The sequence below is a fragment of the Chroicocephalus ridibundus genome, chromosome 18, assembly GCF_963924245.1.
Source record: "Chroicocephalus ridibundus chromosome 18, bChrRid1.1, whole genome shotgun sequence".
NCBI lineage: Eukaryota > Metazoa > Chordata > Aves > Charadriiformes > Laridae > Chroicocephalus > Chroicocephalus ridibundus.
Genome location: NC_086301.1, coordinates 3,556,329 through 3,583,143, shown reverse-complemented (window position 1 = coordinate 3,583,143; position 26,815 = coordinate 3,556,329). Strand labels below are relative to the sequence as shown.

At 48.4% G+C, this 26,815-nt stretch overlaps 1 protein-coding gene across 2 annotated transcripts in view; it reads right to left on the bottom strand.

The window, feature by feature from the left end:
- GRIK4 (glutamate ionotropic receptor kainate type subunit 4) overlaps positions 1-26,815 on the bottom strand; it is a 203,325-nt gene that overhangs the window by 114,189 nt on the left and 62,321 nt on the right. For both annotated transcript variants that reach the window (XR_010073621.1, XM_063355167.1), the window contains exon 2: positions 19,892-20,023. Coding sequence is in view for 1 of the 2 variants with exons in the window: in XM_063355167.1 (XP_063211237.1) it covers positions 19,892-19,973 (82 nt within the window). In the remaining variant the exon portion in view is untranslated. The remainder of the gene's footprint in view (positions 1-19,891; positions 20,024-26,815) is intronic.

Sequence of the window (26,815 nt, the reverse complement as noted above, 5' to 3'; positions counted from 1 at the left end):
TGGAAAGCAATTTCATGCTCACACAGTGCTGTTTTCTGGCGTACGTGTGCACGCGGGCTCCCAGGCAATTACCATCAGATGCTCGGAGCGGCAATGGCTCGGCACACAGATACCACCACCGTTATCAGCACGCAGCAAACTGCTCCCCCCTTCCACTTACTGCACCCACACCTACCCCCATCCCCTGACACCCGCCTCTTGGCCCTTCGCTCCGGCATTCACCGACACGGCTCAGTGCAGCCACAAGTTTCCACTGCGCGTTGCTAAGATCCCAGCCGGATTTCAACACCTCTGTCTTGATGGACAGTACGCTAGAGCGAGACCTGGGGACATAGGTGCTAATTTGAGAGCTTGCTTCGGCTTCGTATCTTGACCGTAAGAACAAATGTTACTGTCAAACCAAAAGTCCATCCAATAATTCCTACTAATAGCCTCCCAGCCTTCAGCTACTCTCAGGTTAGGAAACTTCTGAAACTGATGTTGTTTATATATTTAATAACTCTTAAGTGCTTTTCTCTTCCCTGTGCTAGCCTAGTTTCCCCTTAAATCTACGAAAACTTTCTGTACTCACAACATCCTTTGAGCTCAACACATCAATCACCTGTTGCACAAACCCAGCACCCTGCTGTTCCTTCTGCCCTTGGAGAGGCCTTCGGCCTCACTCGGCACCCTCTGGTTCTCCTCCCAGGAGAGACACAGAGCAACCGGCCCCCTCCACCTTCTCCATTCTACTCATGATGTGCCTTCCTGTAAACTCTCAGGCTCAGACGCTGCCTCTCGCTAGAAATAACGTTGTACAGCATGGGGCACAGAGGGTGCTCCATCCCAGCTGCAAATCCTGGGCATCATCACGAGCCAAACCCGGCTACCCCAGCCACGGGCTCCCTCCTGCACCATGGCTGAGTCCAGCCCTGCCTGAAATCCACAGGCCCCGTTAGAAGCTGATGAATTGTCTTCTGCTCTCACGCTTGACTCCGTATTGGGTTATCTATGCGGAAAGGTAATTTGTTTGCTGATATCAAAATGCTGCCGCTCACCTGAGGGATTAAGAATCTGACAAAATCATTTGAAACCTGATGGAGTACTGGAGGCCGCCTGAGTTTGCGGATAATTCATTCCTCAGCGTAATGAATGTCTTTTTCCAAACAACTACAACAGGTTTCTCAGTCCCACTAGACCAGCCAGAAACACACACGTACTCTCAAGGGCTGAGCTTACTCTTAGACCAGCTGAAGAGGCAAACAATGCCCAAAGCTCAGGAGAAGCAGAGGGGTCCAGCAGCAATGCCGCAGCACAGGGCTCCCCTTCAAACACCGACATGGCATGGGGAACAAATCCCACCACCGTGTTTTACGCCCAACCCCACGGGGAATGAATCCCACCACAGCATCTCAGCTCCACAGCCACGGGAAGCCCCTGGATAGGCAGAGCCTTTCCCTGCCGCTCTGCTTCCACGGCTTCCCCTGGCTCAGGCGTCCCGTTTCCCCCAGGCACTCTTCACAAGAGACAAAACACTCCTCTTGTAACCCTCCCCGCTGCTCCCCGCCAGCCGCTACTCCTGCATGACGTTAGGAACTGGCAATGAGTCACTGTCACTCCTGGGGAAGGGGGAGAAGAGAGACCTTCCTTTTGCTGATTCACTGCCAAAAACCCCCACGTAATGCAAGCTGTCTGCTCCACGCTAAAGCCTCCTTCCACAGCACGCTGGAGAGGATTTTTTTCTGTTGCCCTGCCACCAAGGTGACACCGTCAAACATTTTTTCCAAACAGTGCTCTAAGCGACACTGAAATTTGCATTTCAATTTGAATTCATTCTTATGGTTCGAATGAACTTCTGAAATACCTCTTCGCGTGTGGTTAAGAATCACGCTCTCTCGCTCTACTGATATACACACATATATATTTTTAGCCTTGATCCCTACATTAGAGAAAAGTCACCCTTTTAAAAGAGCGGTTTTATTGCCAAGCGATATTAGCACAATGAAGAAAATCGCTCCTAATTTTTATAAATTATCTCATCATCTGCAACTAATTAGCAGCTGCTGAAAGCTGGGAAATCGCTCTTCACCCTAGAGACTAGCTCCAAGATACGCAGAACTCAAACACCCCTGATGGTCAAGGATTTCACGAGAAGCTCCAGCGGGCTCCAGCGCAGGTCCTGCTGGCTGTCCCACCAGGTGAGAAGTTGTCCAATCCCAGCGCCCCCAGCATCTCCGCTGTGAGGAATAGTTGTGATGCGGCTTAGCTGGAAAACTTTATTAAAATCCAATCTAATCAAGCTGTTGCAACTCTCCATTCTCCTTACCCTTGCTCCTAGGCGCTCGTGCCTCTATCTGTGCTGCTGTAAATGTGTCTATAAAAGTAAAATGAGCAAGCAGCCAACGGCTAAATGGCACTTAATCAGAAGAAAATGTATACCCTGGTGGATAGCAAACTGCTATTAAGTTGGGGGGGGGGAGACAGAAGAAAATAATAAGCTATAAATGGACAACCAAATAAATCTCCTGCCGCACCAAGTGAGAGCACATCTGGTTAGGTGCCACCTCCAATGAGTTGTGAGCAAAATATTTATTTGCTGCCGAGTACCTGGCAGCAGGACTGGGAAGAGATTACAGCTCGGAGAGCTGCACCGCTCTCCCTGCCTGCCCTCGGAGGCAGCGGCACATCAGACGCCTGCCCTCTTCGGCTGCAGCAAAATCCAACCGAAAAGCATCCAACCTCCGAAGCCAGCAAGCTGTCGGGCCCCAGGCATTACTGACCGGGCTGTGACAGTGCCCAGGGCTGGCGGCTCAGCTCTGGCTCCCTTTCTCTGCTGCTAGGACACGGGCTCAAGTGTAAAAAGCCATCTCCTCTCCAACAGGAGAGCCCGCAGCCTCCATCCCTACCCCAAACCCCGAGAGGGTCAATAAAACAGCAGATGATACACCAGGGACTCCAAAGCTATAAATACCGGGGGACTTGCACACCTCTCATCCTTGGAGAGAGCCTTAATTTAATACAGAGCACTTTGGCATTAGGAGAAAATGTGATTTGGGACTTGGAAGTCCCCGAGGGAAGAGCTCCTTGGAGAGGGGCACCATTGCAAAGGGGATTATCACCATAATCACGAGATTAGTTGAATAATCCCAGCCTAAAAGCGAGTTTTTGTCATCTGTAAGATGCTCAGCACCCTCCAGCTTTCACGGAAATACAGCGCAAAGCAGGGTCAGACTGACTTTAAGGAATAACGTGGGGAAAGAGGAACCTGATTCAGCAAACACTGCTTCACAGTCCCATCCACATCCAGCAGTGTGGTACCGCTTTGCTGGGGGAGGGCTGGTTTGCTCCCCTGCTCCCCTCCCCATACACCACATACATCGACTTCTCGTTCCCTCACAGCGCCTCTCTGCTTCAGACTGAGAGATTTTGCTCGATTCCTCCTGTTACAGAGTTAATGCAGTAACAGGGTTCAGGCCTCCTAAAAATGGCAAAAACCAAGAAATCCAGTCCTACCAAATTAAAAGACAATGTGACAGGGAGAACAAAACAAACCCCCTCTACTAATCACCTAGCCTGGCTCTTCTACGGAAGCGCTTGCAAAGTTGAATTGCACGAAGTAAACAAATAATTACTGGCTCTTTTCTTCTATAGGTCAGAAAGCGGATTAGCTAGCTGAGACTGAAATCTAAAGCACGTGTGTGTCGTGCCCAGGCTTACAAAAAGAAGACAAAAAAGCCAGGCAGGAGCAGAACCCTGTACCACAACCACAGCTATCAGACCCTGCTGCTCTCCAAGACAAGTTGCTCTTCCATGCAACAAGAAATCCACTTGGTCTCACCACTCAGGCGTTGACATCCCAGCTAGAAAAATACATGAAAACAATGCTAATATTTTTACATTTCCAGATTTTCAGCTTCTATCTGAATACATTCAGACTCACTACCTGGGGAGAGATTTTCCGAGAAGGGAAAGACAGAGTTTGGTATTTCTCCTGGAAGTGGCTCTATCTTACAGACAACCCAGATGCCTCAAAACTCTGGTATACACTTGGCTGAAGTCCATTGCCAGAAGCAGAAGGGCATGGGAGGAGAGATGCAAGAAAAAGTAATGCCTGCATTTAATTTCACTATGTTTTCCATTTCTGCAACTGAAAGCAAAATTCACCCCCTCAAGCCCACTGCAAAACTGGGAAGGATGTTCCCGGTGGTTAGGAACTTCTGGTTGGGAAGCTAGGGACACTCTTCCCCACAGCACTGGAGAACCCGTTTAATTCAGCTGTAGTAGAGAGTTCTGTAAAACCAGCAGAGAAGCGATGATATTCCAGGCATCAAGAGCAAGCCACAATGAACTATCACTTTCCACAGCTGCACTCTGGCAGCTCCCAGAAGAGCGGGGAGCTTTCGCCCTGGAAGGCTGCAGTGCGCCATGGAAGCGGAGCAGGCGGGGATGTGCGTCCCCAGCGCCCGCACTCCTGTACACCCGTTGCTCTGCTCTCCCTTCCCAAGGCTGGGAAGAAGCAAGCGGCCGGGAACCTGTTGCACAGCTCCCTGCAGGTGCTGGCTGTAGCTTGGGCAGCTCAGCACTGAGAGCCACTTCTGCCTTTCCGAGCATGAATAATGCTGGATGCTTTCCAGACGTGACCAAGAGCAAAGAGTAGAGCCAGGGCATTTAAAACAAAAGTGTACAGCTATATTCAGCAAATGACTGTTTTTCAGAAGGGCTCTGGGCGTTAGTCACACAGATGCTCTTTCTTGCATTTCTTCTGGAGTTTTGCTGTGGGTTTTTAAATTTTATTTTATTTAATTTTTGTTCTCACTTCACTTTTTGGTGTCAGAAAGCATCCATGCTTCATGCTAGAGGTGGCTTGTTTCAAGTAGCAGGAAATGAAACCCTCAAAGCCGGTGCTCTTCTAAACCACGCCACCAAATCTTTTTGAGGTTAATTGATTCCCTAAGCATCAGGACACATCTTTCAAAAGCATGCTTAGTGGCATGAACTTCTGCTCAAAGACTCTGTGCTGCTAGCCAGTTCCTGAAAATGCTTCCCGTTTGCTTGCAATAAAACGGACAGTCCCGGGATAACAAACAGCCACCCACCCCTTGCAGCTTGCCATCCAGCAGGGCTGGAGCCAGGCAATAAGGAGGAGGAGAAGCAAAGGCAGCGGAGGGACCACGACCAGCTCAAAGCCATCTCTGGCAACGCACAGCTGCCCCCAGTGCCATGGCAAATATCCTCCTCCTAAAAGGTCCCCGTCCCAGTGCAGAGCGTGGGGCACTGCCAGGAGACCTCTGTGCAAGGGCCCTGCTGAACCCTCCTCCTCCCTGCTGCGCTTCGTGCCCACCCCGATGCCACAGAACTCCTCTGGACCATGAACGCTAGAGCTGGTTGACGTGACCAAGAGGCTCTGACTTGATAAACAGTGACTGCTCCTCCAGAGCAATTACAGGCTATTAAGTAAATGAGACATGTTATGAAAAAAAAATTTAAAAAAATAGGAAGAGCCTGTATTTACACAGGAGCCTGTAATGACTCCATCGTTGTGTCAGCTCCACGTGCCTGACAAGACAGACGCAGGCAAACTTTTGAGTCTCCTGCCTTCACTTCATTTCCTTATCATAAAGACAAGTACAGTGGCCACAGATTAATTTTTCTCTCTCCCTTTCTCTTCCCGGACTTAGCTTGAGATGCCCTGATATCACTCAAGCAGAGGGTGAGGCCAGGGTTGCCTCCAGGTCAATCTGGAAATATCCCACACACAGCCTCAAACAACTATCGGGGTTAGCTATGCCGCCGAGGTGTGCAACACCTTCATGCTCACACCCCACCTCTTGCTTTATTTTTCTGAGCTGTTTATTCCTTCTGCCTCTAGCTAGCCAGCAAAAAGCAAAACATCTGACAGGATGCTGTTTTAAATGTGTTTTGGTTTTCACTGGTCTTTGTGCTTACAGTTTATAGCTCATTTTCTACCACCTGTGGAGAACTTGCAAAGTCCAGAGATGAAAGACAACCAGATGTGCAGGTTACTGTATGTGCCAGCACAGAGAGGCAGAAAGGATGGCTCCTAGAGGAGGTGCTGCTCTCCCAGTGGCTGTTCCTGCCCCAAATATGCCGCAATGAAGCATCCGGAGACAGAACTTCCCATAGATGTTCCCACAGCAATCTGTGGGTTCTGTACACCATTTCCCATGGAAACAGCTGTGCCTGTGTCCTGCTCAGGGCAACTCAGGATGCGCTACAGGCACCTTGTAATCCCTTCTGCAAGCACGGCTGCATGTTCCTGGCCTATGCACACCCAGTCTCTTCCATTCATTTTGTTCCCAGTGTCAACAATTTTACCAGCAGTATTCACAGGGCTGTAGGGACTGAAAACACACAGAAATAGAAAACAGTAACCTAGAGACAGGGAAGGGAGGGAGTTCAAAGCGCTTTCCAGCTAAATGACAACCCAAGCTGCCTGCAAATAAAACTCTGGAGCTCATCAAGTAACTCTGACCACTGAGGGTGCTTAATAAAGATTACTTTTCTATAGCTCCACTAGCCTGAGGCATCATTTGTTCCTAATGAGATGCTCCATGGGATTTAAACGCATGAGAGAAGCACAGGCTTTTCAACCACAGCCATTACAACGAAAACAAGCTTTCTGCTCCAAAACCCAAGTGCTTAGACCCCTGTCCTACCCTGGTAATGCTCCTCAGGCATGCCAAGCTGGACAACCACGGCCCTTGCTTTCTGCCAGAGCCGGTAAGCAGCTATCCTGTAACATCACCTCTTAAGGACTGGTCGTGCTGGAGGCTCTGAGGCAAAGCTCTGAGCGCTGCAGTGCTCGGGGCACTGCTGGCTGCCCGGGCAAAGCCACTGCAGCCTCACCTGGCCCCAGAAGCCCAACACCAGCTTGTGCAGTGAAGCAGCACAAGTGGGGCTGATGAGGCATCTGCGGTGGCTATTGCATGGGATACCCAAGACTTTGCATAAGTACTTTGAGATATTTCATTGCCAATTCAACCATTCTTTGGCTTTGTCTTGTGTGATCGCTGAGATCATGATATTTCTGAGCATGCCTGGAATAATAAAAGACTTCTTCCCACTGTACCAGGGCCCCCAGTGAAACAAGCATGCCAAAAAATTCCACATGCCACCGAAACGGACAGGAACACAACAGATAATAAATGCTAAAGGTCTGCAACTGCCAGGCTATCTTCTGTGCAAGGGATGTGGAACAAAATGTTCTAAAGTGTCAAAGCCAAACGACAGAATGGACTTCTGCCTCCAGTCAAATGGGAAGATGTGTGGGGCAGCTGAACACAACCAGAAAACCACTCTGCGAGGTGAACGAAGGAGTATGATTAGGGGCATCCCGCCATGGTAAAAATAAATGGAGGCTATCAAATGTACCGTCAAACATTATGGTGTGAACACACGTGCATCCATAAGCACAAATTCTGTAAGACACTGGTGACTACAAAACCCTCTAGCAGAGAGATGGGGCAGCTGATCCTATCGGATATAGGTTAGCAATTCTTCTTGCCAAGCAGAAGAACCTCAAATCAGGGTTGCAAAGGGGGTGGAAACTGTAATGAGAATGTGTAGATCCTCAGACAAACACAAGCTGAAACCACATTATGACTTTTCAGACTTCATTATCCCTTGGGCTTGGCAAGAAGATCACAGAAGTGTCAAGCTCATGTGGGATGAGCCTCAGGCTAGATCTCAGGCATTCATCCCGGCCTGCACCTCTATGATACGAAAGCAGGAATAATTCCAGAGGACACAGCACATACAGCCCAGCTCCAGTGAGTCTGTTCTGTTCTACAGTATGAGGTAGTGAACAGCAATCCCCCCAGCAAGGGAAAAATATATGGGAAAATAGAGCCCCTTCCTTGCCTTCTTCCTGCTATCCCAGCTCTAACTTCCTCCCTGAACACAATTTTAGCAGCACAAGATGCAAGAACTTTCAGCAATTATAGAGACCAGGTTGTCAGGACAGTCCCAGGAAAAAAAACAAAAATATAGGATGGGAAGGCTCTGGCAAGCAATGGCTCAGCTCTGCCTGCCATCCAGTTTTATCAGCTCTCCTGACAGCAACAACAAGGGCTACCGACAATGTAATATTTACAGAACAGAGTCTCCTTTGAACAGAGAGGAGCATAACCCAGACAGGTTATCCACAGACTCCTACAGGGTTGATCCTGGATCTCTTGCATCACCTCTGAGACTCCTAACCCACCAATGACTCTGGAGTTGATTTCTCTCTCAATACTGCCTGAAAACACCTTGTAAATCCTTGAATCTTCCAAGTACAGAACATAAAACATTCTGAAAAGTCAGAGGAATATCAAGCCCCATCCCTCCTTGTGCATTAGCCTTTTATACCTCACATTCAGACCTTCCCCTCTAAGCCGTGTGCCCCTCCTGCATATCGCAAGCTCCAGCAGCCAAGAGAGGAGTCCCACCGTGCTGAAAAATCAAAGTGCTTAGCACTAAGACCAGGTCCTTCCCTCCACGGACAATTTTAGAAGCATCTGGAGCAGTTATGCTTTCGTGACTATCACTGAAGAGAGATGGGTCAGAAACACATGCGACAAGACAGGCAACATCTGCATTAAGTCAGGTGGCCAGTTAAAGTTAGCTAGAGGTACCGGGTGCTCCTCTGCAACAGACCTGCTCTTGTAGAAGCAGATAATCAGTGCCCATTAAAAATTACTAGACTCTCTCTTTGCAATGAAATTGCAGCCCTCAAGATTTCCAGCACACTCTTTTTCCCTCCTAAATACAGCAAGAGCTCGTCCCCTTGCAGCACTCCTTTCCAGCGCTCAGGGTCTGACTACATTTACCCCAGGAAGCACGAAGTGCTGCATGGCCCTGTGCTAGAAATGCTGCCCAGGCGGTACCCAGAACAGGCATCGCCTAACCAGAAGTGGCCTCCTTTTCTGCAGCGAAAGAGAACTACCCCAGAAGCTTGCACAAAGACCAAACCAGTCACGAAGCAGCAAACAAGATGCTCAAGAAAGTAGAACGCGCTCATGGGCAAACTATTACCTCCCCTTTACTCTTGTGTCTCCATTCCGGAGGATGACAGCACAGCTGGTCCTTCCCCTTCATGACATACATGTACCCCTGTAGGCTAAGCTTTTCCTTCAGGAATCCCTGCAGCAGATTAAAACTCAGTTTATTAAATAAGGCAGTACTCTAACAAGGGTAATCCACAGATAATTTCACTCATTTAAACCCTATTTCATCTCAACCAAGTAGACTTATTTCCATTTAACAATCTTAATTCTTTTAGCACTTTCCAGCTCCCAAATTGGCTTCGACAGCAGAATTGACATTCAGCCATCATTTTCACATAAAGTTCCATTTAGTCTCTTCAAACCCCTACAGCGTCTGGAGGTGCAAGAGGAATTCATTAGTGGTGTCTTTGGGAAAATGAGCCATCCCTCCCTGCAGCCTTCTTACATCCACCGTCCTCATTTGGCAGAGGTCGAGTCAGAGCTGGCAACGGGCTAAGCTGCCCCTCCACTGCAGATCCCCCCTGTTGCTCCCCTCTAAATCCGTGCTCAAGTCCACACCTCTTTGCTGACACATGAGCATCTGCCTTCTTTGAGTTTCTGCCCACTGAGCTTAGCACTTCATTTTTATCCACGGGCCACGGAGCTCCCTCATTCCCCCAGCCCTACGAGCACCAGGTCTGCACGTCCCTCCCCGCAGGGAGGTCTCTGCCGGCCCCAAGAGCCCTGTGGTCCATGCCCTGCCACTGCCCCAGGTTGCCACGCCGAGGCATAATCAGCCATGGTTATGAGCATCTCCCAGGTCTTCCTCATTTCAACCGCTCTCCTCCAGCCGGGCTCTTCACCTTCTGCTTCTCATGCCTCCCACACCCATCTCTCCTCCAGAGATAACACCCCAAAGAAGGGCTCTGGGGAACAATGCTACCCTAACACAACATCGACCTCTTGGATGGCTTTCCCAACAATAAATAAGGGCTGAAGGCACCCATTTCTCTAGCCTGCTCACGGCTATTTTAGGGAGGGATCGTGCCCTAGGTGTTGCCCCCTTCTCTCCCACATGCACATTGCTTCCCCTGCCCATCAGCACAGCCTACAGCTCTGTGCTTTTCCCAGCCGACATCCTACAGAATAGCAAAACTCGAATTCCTTCAAGTTCTTCCATCCTTCCCTTTTTCCTCAGCAATCTCAGCCAGTAGCTTCAGTCTCATCACTGTGAGGTCTTTGTGAGGGAGAAGAGGAGGAAGGGGAGCACAAAGCCAGGAGCAAGGCGTTGCAGGGAAGGGCAGGTCCTCCCCCTCACAGCAGCCAGAGCCCTGCCCAGGGCCCAGCGTGCAGGGAGCCAGGATCTGACTCTCCTGCTTTGTCAGCTGGTTGTTCTCAACTTCTGGGGTTGGGACTTTTTAAAATGCTATAGGTTCAAAACACCTGGATGTCAAGAGCTAGAGCTTCTGAATCCAAGCCAGCACAATTTGGGCTTTTAGCTTTACAGGAATGTGTTTATCTTAAACTGAGTCACAAGCAATTAGCTGCAGAGGGGCACTTGAGATAAGTGCCCTTTCAGGTCAAAAGCACCTTTTCTGGGAAGGTTGCCCAACAGGCCGGCAGTGCCTAATGCTAGCGAAAGGGCTTTAACACCTCGGGGAGCTGAGCACCTTGAGCTGCGCACCTTAAGAGCTGGCCCCCGAGCTTGCAGTCCAGCCATCTACAGAGCAAGGACAAGTGAACTTGCCAAGAGCTACACAGCAGGAGAACGAGGAATAAACCTCTGAGCACAAGGCGTATCGCTTCAAAGAGAAAGAAACCCTACCTTACGCTCAGTGTGAGGATCTCAGCTCTGCTCCAATGGACTGTTACAAGCTGGAGTTGCCTTGCTGTCTTCCTCCTCCCCATCTGCCATCCTCCAGCTTGCCTTCTCCGAAAGGTTATAACAGCGCACAGGTAATGACTTTGGCTTTATCTCACCTCACCTTTAGAAACTTGCCTTAATCTGCAAGGCTATCCTCCACCTCGCTTCCTGAAAACAACCTCCAAACCATTAGTTATAGTCACTATATGCATCTCCCTAAAAGCAAGCAACCATGTTCTTCAGCCATGCATCCACAGGTGCCCTGTCCTCAGTAATCAGCCTTATAACTGCTCCCGGCCCTCCCACACCAGCAGCTGCTGCCTGGACAGAGGGCTTCCTTCCCCTGCGTGCGTATTCAAGTTCTGTAACTCAACCCAGCTCCTGCCCACATCCCAAAAATCTCCTGTTCGATCCAGGTAGTTCTTTAAATGCAAGTTAATTGGTCCACAGGGAGGAACAAATCTGAAGCTCGAAGTATTGCTGATGCTGGCACTAAGTTTTCAGGTGCTCTGAGCTGCCAAGACAGCTGCTCTCTATCAAGTGAGCACTGCTTTGCAGTGTGATGGCACTCACTCCAGCAAGGGTCTGCTAAGGCTGTTTAATTCAGGCTTATTCTGCAGTGAAGTCAAGCTCACCACAGAGCGTGTGAAATTCATCCCTCCTCACCTGCCCACACGGATAGCCAAGGGCAGCGGTAATCTGTAATGCAGACTAATGCACAAGCCTATCTCACGCCGCACTGGAGCTTTCTGCAGAGATTCCAGCTTTGCCGAGTTTGGCTCAGCGTTGGAATTAATTTTGGCAGCTGTTTAGGCAGGGAACCAAACATCTTTCATTCATGTAATTGACTTTTTTATTCATATATATACATGAAAAAATAATGAAAGAAATGAAAGAGTAGCTCTTGCTATGACTAGCTTTCACTCCACAAAACAAAAAGATCTGTATTAAAAATGGCTCAGCGGCAAATACACAAAGTGCTGCCCAGGGGCAGTAACAGTATTTAGATATAAAAAAGGTTATACGGCGCTCAGATCCTGATCCTTGGCTCAGGGAGAATCATCAACATTCAGGAACAGAAGTCAAAACTCAGACCCCTGAAGCAAAACTTCGTACGTGCCCCTATCCGTGTCCATCCTCTGTCGCTCCCCTGTGAGTGCCCGGGACTATGCCTGTAAGATACATATCTATATCTATATATATGACCTTTCCAGCGACCAGTCCCTCTCTCCCTGGCTCCTCTCCTTAAAGCAAATTTTCCTCTTCTTGCTGAATTAGCACCTGCTTCGAAGCCGGTCACTTTCCAGATGTACAAAGCAGCAGAGCAGGGGGGCAGCACCTGGCCGCTGTGCCCAGGCACCACCGCTTTACCCGTGCTCCTGAGCAAATAACTTCCATTAAACAAGCAAACGAAAAAATAGAGCTCTGTGCCGACTTGCTACTTAAGCAACATGGCTCTTTTCCATAACTACCAGCTGACTTGCCCATCCAGATGCTCTGCACAGAGAGATCTATACCTGTATCATATGTATGGGGATATATAATGAATCAGAACAAAGCTTAAGGCCTCTTGGGATGTACGATGTAGCCTGCATCTCAGACATTAATGAGCAGGAACAGATCAGTAAAAATAACTGCCACAGAGGTGCAAAACACATAAAGAGATGGCTTGTCTCACTGAATCCACACCTCTCCTCACTCTGTGCCCTGCAGCATTGATCTAAGATATAAACCTGCTTATTATTTATTATCCATATTATTACAGTGTGGGATAAATATTTAAAGGGTTGGTGTCAGGAGGATGGGGCCAGGCTCTTCTCAGTGGTGCCCGGGGACAGGACAAGGGGTAACAGGCACAAACTTGACCATAGGAAGTTCCACCTAAACATGAGGAGGAACTTCTTTGCTGTGAGGGTGGCAGAGCCCTGGCACAGGCTGCCCAGAGAGGTGTGGAGTCTCCGTCTCTGGAGACATCCCAAACCCACCTGGACGCGTTCCTGTGCCCCCTGCTCTGGGTGACCCTGCTCTGGCAGGGGGTGGGACGGGATGGGCTCCAGAGGGCCCTTCCAACCCCGGCCGTTCTGTGATTCTGTGAGCACAGGCAATTAATGTAGAAACATCTACAGTGGAGGAAGCCATCAGTCCCTCCCACTTTGGTACCCAGTCCTCAGCCAGTATGCCAAACAGGCCCCTCACTGTTTAAAATCAAAGCAAAATGAAGCAGGGATGCCGGAGTTCTACATCCCCCAAGTACTCGCTTGCAGCTCAACCCAATTTCCGCTCGCTTTCTCCCAGGGCTCGGAAGCGCTCCCTTTGCTCCTGCAGTTTTCGCTCGCGCTTCGGTGGTGCTAATGAGCCTCCTGCCTCTGCAGACAGAGAACCTGCCCAGCGCACCCCTAGGACAACTGGCGTTCCCAGAGCCAGCGGGAGCAGCCTGCAAACCCAGCCCACATGTGGTGACCACCCAGCGACCCCCTCCTCCTCAGACACCAACCCCAGCACGTGTGCAGGGAGCCTCAATGCTCTGCCCTAGCATCCAACATCACAAGCATTCAAGACAAACCACTTTTCACCCGGTCATTTCAGAGAAGAACGGGTTAGATTAGAGACCACAGCAATTGCCAGCAGCGTGCAGCCCCTCTGAACAGCTTCAGTTGCCTTTTCATGGGAAAAAAGGCTCCTTTTATCCTGGAAGTAGCCTCCATGGATGAGCTGCCTTTACAAGGCCACTCAGGGCAGGGAAGGCATGGCTAGGAGACGGGGCACTGTTAGCCACTCTTCCTAGCACCATGAAACAGCAGAACCTGGCAGAACCGCAAAGAACCAAAGGGCAAGTCTAGACAAGGCACTGCGAAAAGGGCCTCGCATCTACACTGGTGACTTTTTTTAAAATAAAGATTTATGCACAGAAATCGTGAAACACAAATAAAATATCACTCTCCTAGAAGAATAATGAAAACAAAATTAAAAGGGCAAATAGTTAATAAATGAATATTGTATTTTTCCCTACTTCTCACTACTCTTCAGCAGCAAATGACAAATAACTATGAATCTACTTCACCTTAATGAACTCAACTGGGCCTTTTTAATATTAGGGGACATTAAACATTTACAATGTTTCAGCCAGACAAATTTAATAAGTCATGCATCAACAAAGATGTGGATACTTCTCCTCCTCCTCCTCCTCCACAATTCTGTTTCTTTAGACTCAGATTCCAGGAAAGTCCTGAATGAAATGTGATAGCCTTTTCAAAAAAAATAAGATAATATAGGCCAAACCCTAGATGCAAGTGCTCAAATGAGCCCAGTGAGGCATGAACAGAGCAGGGGATGGAACTGAACTCGGGCAGCCAGTAGCGCTTCCCTGCGCCAAGGGCTGGGTGTGCTGGTGGGCCACATCCCAGGGCAGGTCTCCAGGAGACGGGAAACTGCTGTCTGGACATGAGGGGAACCATGGGGCATGCCTGGGAAAGCCTCTAGCTTGGGTTCCTAGGGACTAGGACACCAACATACATGTGGAAAATTATCTACCCACATTGAATGTCAACCTAGCTGCTGCCCACACCTGCTCCTGGCACCGCAGGACGGGGCCAGCCCTCCATCCATGCCTCGTTTCTCCAGATGCAACTAGGCCAAGATTTCGCAAACAGTTAACTCCTCCACTGTCCCTCGCGCTCAGAAGGTACCCCTCGACCTGACCCCTACATCCTCCTCCCACCCCACTCCTCAGGCTGGTATTATCACAGTCCAAACACGACGGGACTTGAAAGCACATCTCCAACAACCGCTGCTGCCACCAGGAGCATGGGAACAGCCTTGGGCACTGGGGCCGCACAGCTCCAATGGTTTCTTTGCAAGGATTTTTTTAAGGATTACTTTTAATCCTTTAAAAACAGTAAGGTCCACGCACAGAGAAGCCAGCTAACCACACGTGTCCCGGCGACCTGCTTTGTTCCCAGCCCAATTCTTCTGCTCCACTTTGCTGCCTTCTGGCGAGCAGTCATTAGCTGTGCCCCCCCTGCACAGGCGGCACCTAACGCCTCTGCTCCCACCGCTGCTGGGACAGCTGGCCAGGGAGAGCGTCACCTAACCCCCGCCAGAAGCTTTGTTTTCTTAAACACTAATTGTAATTACAAGCGGAAAGGTTTTCCAGCAACAGCACCACCATGTGAGACTCGGAGATTGTTTCCCTGCCTTAAGCCGATCGCAGCAGCCTTGCTGGGTTCAAAGCCAGGGTAAGGCCGTTTCTCTGCTGGGGAATAGCGAAGTGGTGGACAGCAGTTTATTGCGGTTGCATTGGTATCATCCACAAAGGCCTTGGATACGCCAGAAAGCAGCGCTGCATAAGGAAAGGAGTTCGTGCTTTATCTGCCTGTGTTAGACACACTCCTCCGGCTCCGCGCAGGCGAGAGAAGGGGAGTTTCAAGCCATGCCAGCTCGCCGCAGTCAGGGCATGGGGCTGGTACAAGCCAAGCCACCACAAAGCCACAGCTCTCCCCGCCTGCCACAAAGGGCACGGTCGTGTTTCTCCCCATCTTGGACCACACAGCTGGGAGGACGCGTTTGTACCTGCCCACAGGGGCTGACATTGCCATTTTTCATTTACAGCATCCAGGGGACCGGCTGCACCTTCATCATCAGCGGCACTATCACGCTTGAAAATGTTAATGTTAAATAACATGCTGCCTAGTGGGATCTCCTCTGCTGTGCCTTTAGGAGAATCATGTATATCCTCTGGGAGCTGGGGAAGCTGAACTAAATGGTCCACAATTCTGTTCATTGCCATTATCGTTCATTTTTGCCTTACACATTTTTAATGGTCAGTGCTTCTTCCTCTGGCTCAGACACACCAACGTACAAACTCCACTGGACAGGGCAGAAGCACACACCGTGCAGCTACGGGGGCTTTAGCTCACTACGCAAGCGGCTCAGCATCGTAAGCGCCTCAGGAGGGTCGTTACTGAGGTATGCGAGGCCACACAAACGATGCTCTGCTACATAGGTCTGTGACAGGGTGATAGGTAGCAAATAGAGGGGCACTATACAATCATATGATAGAGAAAAAGCTGGATGCATGTCTCTCATCTGCCTCTTCCCACGTCCTTCAGCACATGCAGCTAAACGCCAGTGCTTTCCCACGACTCCACGTGCTCTGGGGAATCCCAAGAACATTTTCTTGACTTTATAGTTCCACGATCAGAGCAGATTTAGGAGATTCACAGCCCTTTAGGTATTCTAGATTTTTGGAAACGTGCCCAGAAACAAGGACAACCGTCCCAGGCTGGCACTTCTAGCGACACCCCACCACCAGTTTGGATTCGTGGGGATTTCAAACACACGTTGCTTCTCTAGTGGATGAAACCCTACCACAAGCACCGGGACAGCAGTGCAAATTCCTTCAATTATCAGCCGAGCAAATAATAGATGCATGTTCACTGGGTATGGGATAGAAGACCACCAAGTTTTACCAAACAAAATACCCTTAATGCTAGAGATGCATCTTTTGTATAAAGTTTGCAAAGTTGGGAGGTAGAGGGAGGGAAGGGATTTGGGCAGACAGAGGCATTTACAGAAAAGAGCACTTTAAAGAGCTGCAGAGCTGAAGGAGGCCTTGCACGGAGTTTGTCAGTAGATCGTATGTCAGTTCTACTGAGCCTACTGCTAGTTAGGGCAATGCCATGTATAAACTACAACTTTGGCTTGTATATGAATTTTAAATGAGCTGTTAGTACACCCAATGAATCTAGCAAGAGAATACCAATTTAGGGCTCTGACAGTCTGCTCTACAAGACCAAGTAAATAACTCAGTAAATAACTCAAGTAAATTTCCTGACACTTTATTGAGCATGAGTGAACAAACGAAAAACAAACCCAGAATTACTTCTACAGCCCATCTATGCTGCAGGAAAGCAGAGCCAGGGGAGATGCTGGCCCGGAGCACGCTGCACCAGCCATCCTGCTGGCCTGCCACGGGGGCAGGCAGCAGGCAGCTGGTGTTTCCGTGCTTCTGGTGGGGCTGGATGCAAGACAGCATGTGCAAGGGCACACGTTGGACAAGCACCAACTGTTGGGTTTTACTCCCAGGACATTTTGATAGGACATACATTGGGTCTTTCAAGGGCCACAGGATGCCTCGAGGCAATTCCTTACATACCTCCTGGAGCTCTTGAAAACTTGCAAGAACATGCCCATTCCTCCCTGCTTCTTCATCCCCGACCACAATCGACTGTTGAGCATCTAGGGAGATAGTACCTCACCAAAGCAGACCAAGTGAGCTGACCGATAAACAGAGACACTCTTAGAAAAACGATACTATTTGGATAAAGCACATGGGTCGGTGTTTTTCCCCACAAAGGTCTCCAGAACAATGTGAACTAGGAGGCTTTCTCCAGGGTTGGATCAGAAGAGAACACACAGAATTTACAGCTGAAGAAAAAGGCTGAAAAAAAGGTTTGCACCATTGTTTTCTCCTGTGTACCAAGGAGAGAAATAGAGCATACGATAGTCTACAGATTGTTCCTATGCATGCCAAAGGCACAGGGAAGGTCACCCTGTATCCTATATTCTGCTCACTTTTTTTGCATAGATGATGCCTGTAAAGCTCACTGCAATGCAACACTCATTGCTGGCCCCATCCAGGCTAGCAAAACTCCCTGTCACCGGGAGCTCAAAGATTAAGCGATCTGCTGCCTAGAAACTCCACTGAGAGATAGCAGGGCCAAGATCCACCCAAAAGCTCAAGAAAGCAGCAGCGGGGAAGCTCGGGGCTTAGTTTAAAAGCCCAGTGCCCCTGACTCAGCACCACGGTGCCTCCTTCCACCCTGAAGCCAAGCACAGCAGGCAATAATCTCTTCTAGCAACTTGGTGAAGAAACCAGACACGGCATTGCCTATGTTCACCTCACATTACCAATCACATAAACTGTGCATTTGAGCTGCCCATTACCAGATGGCCTTCAGAATTATTTTAAATGTTAGCTTGCATTTCCTTTTAATATTTAAATGTTCATGCTGGTCTGTTTTCCTTTTCTATGCAGCGCATTGATTTATGTTGCTAGATACCATATCTCCCTGCCTTGCCAAAAGCATGCATTTGGGAATGATTTCAGGGCTGCTAGTAATATTTTTTCTCTCCTTTTATTTTGTACTTTATTTTTATTAACTTTTTTTGCTGGATATATTGTTAAAATAAAACTGTCTTGAAGAAACAAAACCAAAACCCCAAACCCCTCCCCAGCTCTTTGCCCATCTGCTTCAGACAGCATTTTCAGGTAAGGCAGCTCTGTGGCCATGAGCAAAGCAAAAGCAGTTAGGCGTGTGCCTACCTGAGCTTCCCCTCCCTCAGGAAATTCTTCTTTTAAGCTCACGTGTGGGAATCAGCCAGGTCCAAGGTCAGGACTGCTGGTGTCCCATTCTCAGGAGGCAGGAGGTGACTGGAGACACCTGTGACTTGACTGCAGGGCCTCTGCCCACTCTTACATTTAACGCTGTCTGGCACAGAAGCCACAACCTCCAGTGCCCTTTAGAAGGATCGGCAAAGTTCCTTCCCATTCCCTCAACAACATTACTCCTTCTTTGAAATCTTGACTCCTACATTGCCTTTGCAACATCCTAATGCAAGTTCTTCAGTCCTAGGAGGATTCAACAGACAGACTTCCTTGCCCCTCCAGGCTAAGGAAATCCAGCATTTCCATCCTGGGCTAGGCAGCCGTGGTGTAAGCTTTACGAGCAACAGTGCCTGGAGCAGCTCTGTTATCTTTGCAAAGGTAAAACAAAAGCAAAGAATCCCTAAATGCACGAGGATCTTGAAACTGGAGAGACGGGTCCAAGAGAGCATGACCTCAGTGCGAGAGAGTTGAAAGCCACTGGTGGAGCAGTCTCTGGGAGGGAGGCCAAAGCTACTGGTTTGTAGCCCAGTGCTTCTCCATGCTCCCCTTCCTTTCACGCTCCCAAGCACCCACAGTACTTTCCCCACAGAAGGAGATGGCACAAGGCTTAACGAAGGATCTTTCGCCTCCAGCATCCTGATAATATACCATGCATCCCCCACACGTCCGCTGGCTCAAGTGGAGGACTGCCCATCAGCATGAAATGCAGCCTGCGGAGCTGAGACCATGCAGCACGAGTGCCCCACATGAATCACAGATGCGGGGATGTAAAACACCCAGCCGCCCTTCCCAGACTCCTGCCAGCACAGACGCTCCCTTGCTGTATTTCTGAGCCACTCCATGCTCCGCTAGCAGAGGGGAGAAGTAATTTTACTTCAAGTGTCACCTGTGAAAGTTGCAAATGGGGACAGGAATAGAATTGCTTCTTATCTGCAACAAATAGTTAATAAAACCAGCAAGTAACTTCAGAGAGAACAGTAAGGAAAAGCAGTTTCCTTTCTAAACAACAGAGTGAAGTGTCAATACCACGAAGCAAGCTTCCTTACAAGGTTTCTGGATGCAGTTCTTTTCCCTAATCCACAGAGGCAGCCAGTGAAGATTACGGTCCCTCTTCCTAAACACTTTTTAATAAAGCCCAGAGGAGACTACATGCATAGGACTCTCTTACAAATGGAGCATTTTGGAGTTATTAATGTTCTTGTGGCGCCACTTAACTAGATTCAGTTTGGGCTCAAACACTCCTTGCTCATCACTGTGGGGACAAATAAATTTGTGACAAAAAAAACTATTTCCTTTTGTGCGGGGCTTAGGAGAGCATCAAGAAGGGTAGGGCATAGCAAGTTTCATTCCTCAGTGCCTCTTCGAGGAGTGGCTTTCACTTCAAATTTGTACAGAAAGAGATTCCTGTCGGGTAACACTACCACCATAAAAATCCATGCAAATATGTACACTCAATATAAACTGCATTTCATTTACACGATGAAGGAGAGAACGTTTCCAAAATGCAGGTGGGACACTGTAGCTCAGGAAGAGCCTCAGCCCACCACCAAGGCAGGGCGCCCAGCCACTACCGGCGAGGCTTGGCTTCCCTTGTCCGAGCATTTCTACCCAGAGCGGTCCAAACACTGAGCAGAAGGATGGCTAAACGCAGGTCAGAGCAAGCTTTGTACTCACCGATCCTCAGGGAATGGGGGCTGGCAGCGATCTTCATCAGCCACAGCAGAAGGAGCACCAGAGGTGCCAAGACACGGGGCATCTTCTATAAATCCTCATGGAGCCCTTCGGTGGTCTGGGCATGACATAACTCTGCAGAGAGAGAGCACACGCCGCCGTGAGCGCCTCGGCTCTCCAACCAGCGACTCAGCAGGATGACACTGCTTCGAGCTTGCCAGGCACTTGGGACAAAGAGTCTATTTACCAAAGGAGGAGGAGGAGGAAGCTATTTACAGACTATGAATTATTCAGGAATTGGAGTCAAACTGGGCAAAGAGCTTCTAACAAAAAATGGAAAAGAAACACATGGAAAAGTCCAAATATTTCATCTTGGCATTTTTAGCATTTCCACAAAAACAAGTGGAAATCAATACTGAGTCACATATCTAATTTTTCTCTCCCCCCCCCCCTTTTTTTTTTTTTACTCAAAGCAGCATGCAACTTAAAATAAAATAAATAAAATACAGGCTTCTGGTTTTAGTATAGAACAAAACATTTTCATACCAAAACACAATTTGAGGGATGGGAGTCGGAGACAGAGAGTCACTTTGGCCACCAAATGAGAAACCAAGTCTTGGTACTGCTCCAGCCCCAATGACGGTCCCCAGCTCCTTCCCTCCCTCTCATGCACAAGAGGACTCAGCACGGGACCAAGAGCAAGACCATTTTTTTTCTCCCCTTACAAGGTAACACCACCCCAACACACAGAGGTCTAACTTTCAAAGTTGAAACACTGTCAAAACGAAGAGCAGCAGGCAGAGAATCCACAAAGCTATTACTAGTACAGATATCGGCCCTGGTTGTCCCACAGCACTCTACCACAGCACAGTTAAACAAATTTTTAACACATACCATTTTAAACAGCTGCATAGAGGGTAAATTTTACTTTATAGGAGAAACGGTTGTCCCTCAAGTTGATAAAATTATCTCCACAGGCAGCAATGTCCTTAAATGCTGACTTTGAGTATTTCATCTGTTACCTTATCTCTCCCTTCTCCAATTTTCTGGCAAACATTCTCACACTATTCCATTTGTCTAATTCTTGGGCCAAATATTGAAGTCCTGACACAGGCAAAGTCTTTAATCTGCCTTTGAAGTTACCAGGAGTTTTGTTTGAGAAAGACATCGCTTTTTACTTGTAATTTTTCAATTCACCTCTTTTTAGATTACGTTTAGACTTCCTCCAGCTCATCCCAGCACTCCCCAGAGGGGCTATCCACTTTTTACAGACAGGGAAGAGAGGCTGAAGAAATACTGATACGTGGCCATAGAAATGAAGGCAACGCAGGGCTGAGCCCGGAGCCCCTGCATGTCTCCACTCCCTGGGCCTTGATCACGTCTCTTTTGGGAAGCTCCCACCAGCAGCCCTGGCTTCTGAGTCCCAATTCTTTCAGTTTTGAGAAAATCGAGGGAGGCCAAGCTCAAATGTCAGCCGGACATTTGAAGAGCATCCCCATTTTCCAAAGTTGTGTGTTCAACACATTTTTAAAAAGCAGAAGCTGACAAAAAACACCTGGAAATCATTAGCCACCTCTGAGAAGGGCAATAGCAATTTTATCTTTTTTTAAGCAGGAGTTACAGAGTAATGCCTAGGGAGGAAGAGCCCTAAAAGGTTAAGCACATGGTAAATTGGTTACTTAGAAGGGCTGGCAGCAGCCGAGACAGATTGTGGAGCAACATATCATTTGAGCGCTCTGAAGCAGTTATTTCAAAACTTTCCAAGTTATTGACAAAACAGCAGGATCACGTCAAATTTACTTGCACTGGTATTACAGCCTGGGCTGTGGAACCAGCCCTTGCAGTATTGAACTGTCGCACACAGCCGTCTCTTCCCAACCCTCCCCTGCGGAGCTGGAGAAGGAGCTGGAGGGACCTCACGAGGAGCTTGAGGTCTGCAACCCCCAGGAGCTGCATCGCGCTCAGGATCAGCTCCAAAGCTGCCCCCCACATCTCACAGTCTTGTTTTCCTCCTTGAGCTCCCACTTCTTGCACCGCTACCCTAGGCGGGCTTTTCAGTGCAAAAAGCATCCTGAGCTGCCCTAGCCAGCCGGTGGCGAGTAACAGCTACATCTCAACTAGCAAAGCATCTGATATAGGACGAGGTGTGTTTTGCTTTCTTTCTCCTCCACTGTCCCCTCCTGCCCGTGCGACCCTTCCCTTCAACCCACAGCTGCCCGCAGCACTCACCAAGGAGGGCATAGGGATCAACAGACAGCACATGGGCTATGGCTTGGTCCCAGGGAAAAGCGGGGGCAGACACTCACTCATCAGTGTTTCTCCCACAAAATGAGAAGGATTAAGAGAAGCACCCACACGCAGAGGTCAGAGATGCAAAAAGAGCCAGGCCTGAGAAGATGCCAGTGCTAAAGCAGGCTTCCCTGCTACGGCGTTGAGCTCGTTCCTCTGGTAGAGACAGTGAGAGATGACAGCCTTTGGCTACACTCCCCACTACCCGCCCCTGCTCTGCCAGCGTGCGCTTCTCCTCCTTAACATTGGCCACATCCACCTAGCATCACCTGGCAAGGAGTTTTAAGATCATGCCTTTGTGCAGATAAATACAACGATCCCACCTGCAGCAAACGCTCCGTATCTGCATCTAAAAGGCAGGAAAAAGCAGGGCAGCAGCCTAACTGCACCTCTGGACTAAGGCAAGGAATGGCAGACAAAAAAAACCAAAATAATTTTCTAGCCAAAGCAGTGGAGGGAACTGCCTGCCTGCCATTTGAGGAGGATGCTGGAGTTAACATCCCCGTTGTTCTCTGCCAAAAGATCGCCATGCTAAAACGGGTGGTTCTCATTCTAGGCCCTGCAAAGACAAACTACGGGAGGGTAACCACTGCAGGCAAACAACCAAGGTCTGGGAAAGGATCCCACGACTTTCAGCTCCGAGGGACAGACCTCAAAGCCACCTCTCCTGTTGGCAGCCTGGTTTGGTGAAGAGGCGAATTACGAGATTCCCAGAGAAGCAACTGCCTTTGCATCACCAGCTCAGAGTTAATAGCAAAGCTAAATAATAAGTACAGGGCACCTGCTGTGCTCTGCTACGTGAGCGGCAGGGTTGTAATTACCTAGAACATGGAGCACAGAGGGATGCTGCGTTCACCTAACGCATTAGCCACCGCCAGGAAAGGCTTCCCAGTACTTTGATTTTTGAGCACGAACCCAAGGAACAGCTGTCAGCAATAGAAATACACCTTGGGGTTCGCCAAACAGCAGAACTACACGGGCTCCTGCGACCTGTACCCATAGACCATCTGGTTGATGGAGGTGCTTGCAAAATACCCAGGGAGTGCAACACAAGGACACTTCCCCACCGCCACACCTGCGCCACCAAGCTGTGGGAATAGACACTGGAATTCAAGACGTAGAATGAGAGGGAAAAGAGAGTGAGGATTTTTGTTCCTAGCCTAACATCAAGGTTTCTACTCTCAAAGGAACAAAGGTATTTCAGTCCTCACGGCTCTCTTCATCTCCCCAGTCCCCGGGTTCTTCCCACCTCCTGCTCTCTGAATTCAGGCATGAAAGGGTGGTAAACACAATTCAAACTCCTTACCCTTCATTGTAAAGTAATTTTCGCCTTGCTGAGCTAGCCATCCTCCCAACAGCTTTTGCTTCCTTACAGCTGCAAGATGCATCTGTCTCTCTCTCATGTCCCCACGAGAAGTCATAAAACGTGCTTTCTGTCCAAGTGCAGTCATGAATCGCAGGTACGACTCGGGTATTGACTCCAGTGCAGCCCAAAATTCCACAGAGAGGGAAGGAAGATGACATTCTTCCTTCATGCAAGACAAAGCAGGAAGCCTTACAAGCCAAGAAAACACTTTAAGAGAACAAGGATATTTAGCAACTTGCTGCACTAATTCTTGCACATGTGAAGATGACTTATCCCAACTCACCCTCACCACAGCTTGCGGGAAATAAATCAAACCAACTTCTTTTACTAAAGTTTCCACCAAGAGTGGAACCAAACCAAACTTTACTAAAGTTTCCATGTGAGAAGTTTTGTCAGCCTGTATATTTACAGCTCTTGCATTAGTGGTTCCTCTTTATTGTACTGGCAGTGTGCTAGGGTGGCAAGCAAGCCTGGTTGATGGACGGCTGTTTATAAAGCAGTCTGAATCTGCTACCCCAAAAGAACTGGGCTGGCTAGAAAAGAGTTTTATAGATACTTCAGGGTGGTACATGAATTGCTGGATAGCTGGTGGATCATGGGCTGGCCCCTGGCTTCTCCCTCTGCACAGCAGAAGTAGGAAATTTTTCTGTTAAGCCCTTTTTCATCTTTAGCTCTAAAAATTCAAGAGAATAAAATAAATCAAGACTATACTGAATAGTTTTGAGTTCTCTCTGGAGATAAAAGTCTCCAAATACCAAGCAGAATTATGGACGATTTGCTTCTCAGAGGAAGCAACTTGCTTCTGAAACTACTTATACATTTTTAATGACTGTGTGAGATGGTACTTTTCTTCGTTGCTATTGCCGCATCATCCTGATATTTTGAGATTTTTGCAGAAAAATTCTTAGACAATATAGCAAAAGCCAAAAGGCAGAATAAAATTTTAGATCACAGCATAAAACTCTCACTATTGCCACACCAATAGTGAAGATATCCCTGAACACCAGCCACCTCTCTGCTCTCCCTCTTGTTCCCTCTGCCCACCCTGCCAAGGACACTCAAGAAATCCACATGCGTCGCTATTTCTGGTCACGCTTCCCAAGATACCGCCATCCTGCAAAAGCTGTTTGCCACCTGCCCTGCCACATCTGGCCCCAGCAAGTTGGGGAGCCCTGGCGATGGGCAAGACGGAGCCCAGCATCCCCAGCTGCACTGGCACCTGGCTCCACGGTCCTGGAAGGCAGTGCCAGGACCAGGCTTTCAAAGACCTCAATGTGCGCTTTATCCTGATGCAACCTCCATTTACTTCTACTGCAAAACCCCTACGCCATCGTCTGCAAGCTCACTGAGAAACCACAAACACCCTTTGAAAATTGGCAGCAACTTCAATCTTATCCAGGCAATCGGGAGGCAGACTTTTACCCAAACGCGAGTTTGGAGGTGGCTTTGGTGTTGATGGATCTGTGCATCACCAGAAGCTTGACGAATGGTGAGAAAATGCAGCTCAAGCAAAGCTAGAGTAATCCTCACAGCTGAGACAACAAATTTAACAGCTGCAGAGCAGCAAGGAATTCTGAAAAACTGTCAGAAAATATCAACAAACAACTTAACAGAGCCTTTTTCATTCTTTCGACAAGCAAAGAGAGCTATTTCCTTTTGCAAAGCTTCATCTGCAGCGAGGCTCAAATTTAAATGGAACTGACGAGAGGGAAAGAACCTGAAAAACATTTCAACAGGTGACTGTTGCTGGGCTTGAGAAAGTGCCTGTGTGTCTCAGGGGGAGAGGAGGAACTAAATTGCAAGCCTGCCCCAGGGATACAGAGATGTAAGTTCAATTAAACTGAAAAATCACTCCATTTAAAGCTACGAACAATATGTTTTCCTCTGCAAAATGCATAATTAGCATGGGTAAATCATTACCACTAGGTATTGTTGCAGTCAAAACCTCAGTAAGATTGAGAGAAGGATCAGACATTTATAAAGAGAATGAGTAGCTAGAATTACAATAGCAAAGTTTAAAAAAAAAAAAAAAAGAGAGAAAATAAGATTTGGATGACACGTAAACCCTTCACGCTGCAAGGCACTGGTTAACTCCTTATGTTTGAGGGTTAGAAGAATCACCCCTCGGGGCAAGCCTCCTTACGCTGCTTCTGGAAGCAGCTCGCACTAAAAAAGGATACTTAACAATATGAAGCACAGTTCTGTTCCAGTCTAGCAATTTCTATGTTCCTATAAAAACTATGTCTCCTTTTAGATTTCATCAGCTTTAAAGAGCCTGCTCGACTTGCAGCCACCATGCCTTTCCTCTTCTCGCATTGCCCTCGCAATATTCACATTGTGGCTTGCCGGGGATGAACTCATCTGAGGTGAGAGACAGACCAGGGGTATCTCACTTCCCCAGGTGCCGGGGGGATAAAAGGACCCCTGTCTCTCCATCACACCACAGTGACGGCACAGCTCCAGGAAGGGTCGGGCAGCCAGCACCAGAGTAGGTGATATTTGAGGGAAGGTGATATTAGTGATAAACACCTGCTCAGCTGATACATAAAATGGATATATTTTTATTCTTCTGGCTGTGTTCTTTTATCTCTCTCTCCTTCTTTTCTCCCTCCCCCCTTCGTGACTTCCAGAAAAAGCAGCAAGAAACTTCAAGGAGAAAAGAATTCTGGAGGCAGTGAAGCAGAAGGACGAATGTATTCCTGACATTTCTCATTCCTGTGGATTATTTTCTTTAACTTTCTCTCTCCACAATCCTGAGTTCTCTCTTGTCTCACCCTTCTCAATCCTCCCCAGTATTAGCAAAGCCTGATCAACTTTTCCTATCATTGCTCAGAGATAAAAGCAATATGTACCCATCCTAATTCCTCATACAAGCTGCATATAGACTCCGCTATCTCAAAGTTAGATTTTCCCCAGCATTATCAACCACAGACCCGTGAACACACGGAGACTTCAGCAGTTAGAGTTTCAGGCTGAGTCACCGGGTTCTCCATTCAATTATCCGCTCCTCCGCAGCCTTGTCACACAACCTATCAGGCCCCCCAGGGTCGGTCAATACTTGAAAGCTCTATTGGCACTGGGGAGTGAATTATGAGTGCGAAAACCCCACCTGCCCCCTCAGAGTCGTGCTTACAAAAGTCCCATTACAGACATCGACTTGAGAGCATTAAAACTCATTTGCTGGGGCAGCTTATTTTATTCTAGGAACAGGTTTAAGCTGATTCTCTGCTAGGAAATTTTGCCAGTACAACCACACTGGCAAAACTCTTCGG